We start from the raw sequence: 5720 nt of genomic DNA, 5'->3' as shown, positions 1-5720 counted from the left end.
CGGCTGCATCACGCTGTGGGTATACTTCTCTACAACAGGCCCTGGAAGGTTTGTGAAGGTGGAGGGTAAAATGAATGCAGAAAAATACAGGGAAATCCTGGAAGAAAACCTGATGCAGTCTTCAAATGAATTGTGACTTGGGAAATTAGTTTTCCAGCAAGACAATGACACCAAGCTTAAAATCAAATCTCCACAGGAATGGCTTAAAAACAACAAAGTTAATGTCCTGGAGTGGGCAGGTCAGCATCCAGACCTCAATCCAACTGAAAATTTGTGGCTGAACTTCAAAAGGGCTGTTCATTCATGATCCACATGCAATCTGACAGAGCTTGAGCAGTTTTGTAAAGTGGAATGGGGAAAATTTGCAGTGTCCAGTTGTGCAAAACAGATAGAGACCTATCCACACAGACTCAAGGCTGTAATTACTGCCAAAGGTGCATCTACTAAATACTGACTTGAAGGGGTGAGTAATTATGCTACCAATTTTTTTGGTTTAATAATTGTAACAAATTTAGATCAATTTGTGGAAATTTATTTTCACTTTAACACGGAAGAGTCTTTTTTGTTGATCAGTGCCAAAAAAGCCAAATTAATTGCACTGTGATTCAATGTTCTAAAACAATGAAACAGGAAAATTTCCAAGGGAGTGAATGCTTCTTATATACTGTGATAATAAATTTACTTTAAACTTTTATTACTTTGCACTAAAATAGACTGTTTTCTGTTTTAATTGTGTTCTTTTTTTGTAAAATGTTTGAAAACATTATGTTTAATCTAATGCTTTTGTTGTGAATGCTGCTTATATGATGCTACTTTGTGCACCTGTGATGCTGCTACAGATAAAGTTTTCATTGAACCTGTGCATATTGCATACACAAATTGTGCATATGATAACAAACTCAACTTTAACTTTGATGAAACAAAGAAAATGGCTTTGACGAGAGATGAAGGTACGCCACTGGCATAACCATCTGTTGAATGATATTAATAATCCATTGTTTTGCAATATCCAGTGACTCCTAAAAATTTTAGATAATTATTAAAATTCCAGCAAATAATTGAAAAAAAAAGTATTAAAAACAAAAAAGTGCATTAATCTGATTTAGACAGTCAGCATCCCTTGATGAGTACAAGAAGTGTTGGAGTACACTTAAAATGAAAATTAGGAAGACAAAAGAGGGCATGAAATGGATCTCTGCATAGTGAAACTAATCATGCAACGTTCAGTTTAACTTTTTCACAAATGGTAAATAACACAAATTAAAAGCAGGTTATAAGGTTGTCTTCATTCTGTTGCGGGTCCCTGCGGGAGTCATCAACATTACAAAGATGCATATTACATTCATTTTTCTATGAATGAATGTCACCACCTAATCTAACACTCCTGGACCCAGAAATCACCAATGCAGACATAAGCTCAGTCTTCTGGACAATGAGCCTGCAGAAAGCATCTGGCTCAGATGGTGACCCTAGCCATGATTTTAGACCTCGCACAGATTACCTGTCTTTGCGAATGGATTCCTGACCTTCTGACCAACAGATCACAATCAGTAGGGACTGGCAGCAACACCTCTGTCATGATTATTCTCAACATTGGCACCCCAAAAGGGCTGCATCCTCAGCTTCTCTGTTCCACTCTCTGGATGTTCACAACTGCACGGCCAGATTCTGCTCAAACTCCATCTACAACTTGCAGATGATTCTCAAATGAAAATGAGTTGGAGTACTGAAAGGAGACGGAGAGCCTAATGACGTGATGTCATGACAACACCCTTTCCCTTGATGTCAGTAAATAAAAAGATCATTGACTTCAGGAAGTGGTGCTGTGTAGATACATCAGAGGTGCTCAGGTCAAAAAGGTTGGATGAACATCACCATTAGCCTGTGCTGGTCCAACCACACTGATGCCACAGTCAGGAAAGTTCACCAGCATCTCTGCTCCCTCAGGAGGCTACAGAAATTCAACCCATTGACCTTCACCAATTTTTATTGGTGCACAATAGAATGTACCCTATCTGGAGGCTTTGTGTGACAGCTGCTCTGCCCATGACCAATGAAACTGCAGAGAATTGTAGACACAGCTCAGCAGCAACCAGACCCCCCCCCCCCCCATGGACTCTACCTGCACTTCTCACTGCCTCAGTAAAGCAAGCAGCACAATCAAACACCCTGGACATTCCCTCTTCTCCTGCTCCCCCCTCCCATTGACAGAAGATCCAAAAGCTTGAGAGCACATGCCACCCGGCTCAAGGATAATTCTATGCCACCATTATAGAATGGTTCCCTAGTATCATAAGGTGGAATCTTGACCTCATGATCTTTGTACTTTCCAGTCCACCGGCACTGCACGCTTTCTGTCCTGGAACACTGTATTCTGCAATCTGTCATTGCTTTACCTTGCTCTGCCTCAATGTGCCATCATAATGAATTGATCTGTAGAGCAATATGCAAGGTGAGTTTTTTATTGTTATAATAAAAAATCAGATACAAGAACAATAAAAGTTACTAATTTACCAATGTTAGTTCACATGAAAGAGAAGAGCAATAAAGCAGCAAATTAAAACTTGGGAGTTGTGTTGTGATTAAACTAGCGGAAAGCAACCTGCTCAGGTGTTATCGGAGTGTGGCTGGAGTTTGAGAGTATTACTAGCATTGAGGTCCATGTTTCTTGCAGATACCCCTGTTCACTATTCACCCTTCCAAGACTTCGCATCCGATGTATATCCGAATAATTCATGTCTGTGCACGTTTCTCTAGCGCCATTGACTGTATTACATGGCGGGATGATGCGATACGGACGGACAGCTCAAGTTTAAAATAAAGTTATAGGGTTAGTCCCGCCATGGCACCGCCTTGAACACAAACACGGTATTAAATTAAAACTATGACTATCTTTAGAGGCGCAGTAAGGATGCGGCGGAAACTGCAAATGAGAATAATTAGAGGGCAGATCTAGTTACAGTTTGGACTGTGGATTCGATGCAGCGACTGTCCGTCTTGGAAAAGCAAATCCAAAAGCTGGAAGCAAATTCAGACTGCATTTTATAAATACGTACATGGAGAGTTAACATCACTTGGGCACCAGGGACAATATCACTGTGGAGAGACGCACCCGGCGAACTTCCGCGGTGCAGGAATGGGAACTTTCAACTGAATTCGAATACTGAACTGCAGAAGCGTTGCTGAATCCCAGGCGTTTCTGCTTGCTGCTGAAATTATCTGTCAAGAATTGGAGAACAAAAAAACCAAGGAACGATCGTGCTGTCATTGGCTTGGTTGTAGATATTTCGAGAAGTCCTCTTTTTAAAATATACCGCCTGTAATCGTGAGGAAGAAGAGCGGGCACAGGTACCACCGAGCAGTGTTAAATTCCGTCAAGAGCCTGGCCGGAATGTATACTGTCTACATTACTGTGGAGGTGCTGATCGCGGTTATCTCAGTCCTGGGCAATGTACTTGTCTGCTGGGCAGTCAGGATCAACAGAGCTCTCATGGGAACCACCATTTTCTTCATCGTGTCATTGGCCGTGGCCGACATCGCCTTGGGTATATTGGGCATCCCTTTGGCCATTGTCATCAGCTTTGGGCTCCACACGCACTTCTACAGCTGCCTTTTAATGTCCTGCATCCTGCTAATACTGACTCTAAGCTCAATCTTTTCACTTCTGGCTATTGCCGTGGACCGTTATCTGCGCGTCAAGATCCCCACCAGGTAAATGTCCCCAGATCACAGCTGTCATGCCAGCCACTTCTCATTCTGAACTTCATGAAGATGTTTTCACTAACACACGTTATATATTAACCCGACCAATTCCGTCTTCACCAGATAACGGACACCACTTTTAGTTGAGAGAGAATTTTTATTATTTGTCTGGCAAATAAATGGAAATACTTACGAAATATCACTTGAGTACTGTATGGGTGTGGATTTGCATTTCCACAATTTAATTGGGCAATTGTATCAGTAAGGCTGTGTGCATTAATTATTAGTGCAATGAATGGAACAGGATGGAAGCCAAGCCAGGCGGTCTGTTTGTTCAAAGGAGCGGAATGTGATGGACAGATTGTAAAGCAAAGCACAGTATTAGTGGGTAAACTAATCTTTAATCATCAATATCAGCAAATCACATGCACAGTGCTGTATGCACGTTAGCAATTTTTATTACCGATTTTACCGTTAAAGCCCAATTTAAACATGCACAGACCCTGACGATTAGTGCTAAATTTTTAAGTAAGATACTGGGTGGAAAGATCCTGTGTGTCTACCTTGCTCTGTGTGACCTAGTGAGATTTTCTGTCAGTCCATCAATGCACAGAAAAGTTAGTTAAACTTACCTACGCTAGAAGTATTTACAGAACATTTTCTATGTCTCCCTGCATCAAGAACAAAGCGAATTGCTTGTTCAATCTCTCCACCAGTTCCTCTTTTTCCAAATATAATTTTTCCTTGGACATTGGGTGAGTAGAAGTTTCTTCTTTTTGTGAGCTCTGGGTTCTAAATTCCAGTAAGTACTGTTGACGACGCTCTACAATTTGCAGAGGCATGTTGTTTAAAGAGAAAATTTGCAGATGACACTAAGATTGGGGGCATAATGGACACCAAAGAAGCCTATCAAAGCTTGCAGTGTGATCTGGACCAGTGGGAAAATTGGCTGAAAATGGCCGATGGAATTAAACATAGACGATTGTGAGGTGTTGCACTTTGCGAGGACACTCAGTGAATGGTGGGCACTGAGCTGTGTGGTCGAGCAGGGGGATCTGGTAACACAGGTATATACTGTAATTCCTTGAAAGTGACTTCACACATAGATTGGGTTATAAAGAGAGCTTTTGGCACATGGCCACCATAATTTAGTGTACTGAATACTGGAGTATGGTTGTTATGTTGAAATTGTAAAGACACGTGTTAGCCTGAATTTGGAGTATTATATGTGGTTCTAGCCACCTACCTACAGAAAAGATATTAGTCAATTTGAAAGAGTACAGAGAAAATTTACAAGGATGTTGCAGGAATTAAGGGGCAGAGTTATAGGGAAAGGTTGAATAGGTTATGACTTTATTCTCTGGAGCACAGGAGAATGAGGGCGTTCTTATAAAGGTATACAAAATTATGAAGGCTATAGACAGGGTAAATGCAAGCAGGCATTCTCCACTCAGGCTGGGTGAGACCAGAACTAGAAATCAGAAGTTTAGGGTGAGAAGGAAAACTGAGGAGGAACTTCTTCACTCAGGATGGTGCAAGTGTGAGACAATCTGCCAGCAGAAGTGGTGGATGTAGATTCAATTGTAACATTTAAGAGAAGTTTGAATAGGTACATGGATGAGAAGTTTATGGAGGGATATGGTCCAGGTGAGGGTAGATGGGACAAGCTAGGAAAAAAGGTCAGCATGAACTAGATGGCCTGAAGAACCTGTTTCTTTGCTTGTAGTGCTTTGTGACTTGAACTCCAACCTTTGGGGAAATTGGCATGGCATGCCATGACACAATTTTGTTACTGAAACTTAAGCATATGAAGCTGTTTGTCTTTGTACCTAATGCCTCTGTAATACTGTGGAATGTAGCAGAGGTCACTTGCGTGTGGTTGCAGAATGTAATCTTGCCTTGCTAAACCTCAGTTTGCAAAGTCATTGCATCTTGGAGTGTGGAAGCAGGATCCTGTGAATAGGGCTTTCAGACATGTGGGCTTCTGTGCCTCCGGGCTTCACCGCCTCTGAAGTCTG

At 41.6% G+C, this 5720-nt stretch overlaps 1 protein-coding gene across 1 annotated transcript; it reads left to right on the top strand.

Moving 5' to 3' along the window:
* The first annotated feature begins 3391 nt into the window (after positions 1 to 3391).
* On the top strand, positions 3392 to 3715 carry LOC132381310 (adenosine receptor A1-like). The gene has a single exon (XM_059950689.1). The coding sequence runs from the start codon at positions 3392 to 3394 to the stop codon at positions 3713 to 3715; it is 324 nt and encodes a 107-aa protein (XP_059806672.1).
* Positions 3716 to 5720: the final 2005 nt, after the last annotated feature.

Source organism: Hypanus sabinus, chromosome 25 (genome assembly GCF_030144855.1).
Source record: "Hypanus sabinus isolate sHypSab1 chromosome 25, sHypSab1.hap1, whole genome shotgun sequence".
Taxonomy (NCBI): Eukaryota; Metazoa; Chordata; class Chondrichthyes; order Myliobatiformes; family Dasyatidae; genus Hypanus; species Hypanus sabinus.
Note: the sequence above shows the minus strand (reverse complement) of the source record. Positions and strands in the feature narration are given on the sequence as shown.

Coding starts and splice junctions, on each gene's coding strand:
- LOC132381310 (XM_059950689.1), top strand. CDS start 3,392: ATGTATACTGTCTACATTACTGTGGAGGTGCTGATCGCGGTTATCTCA.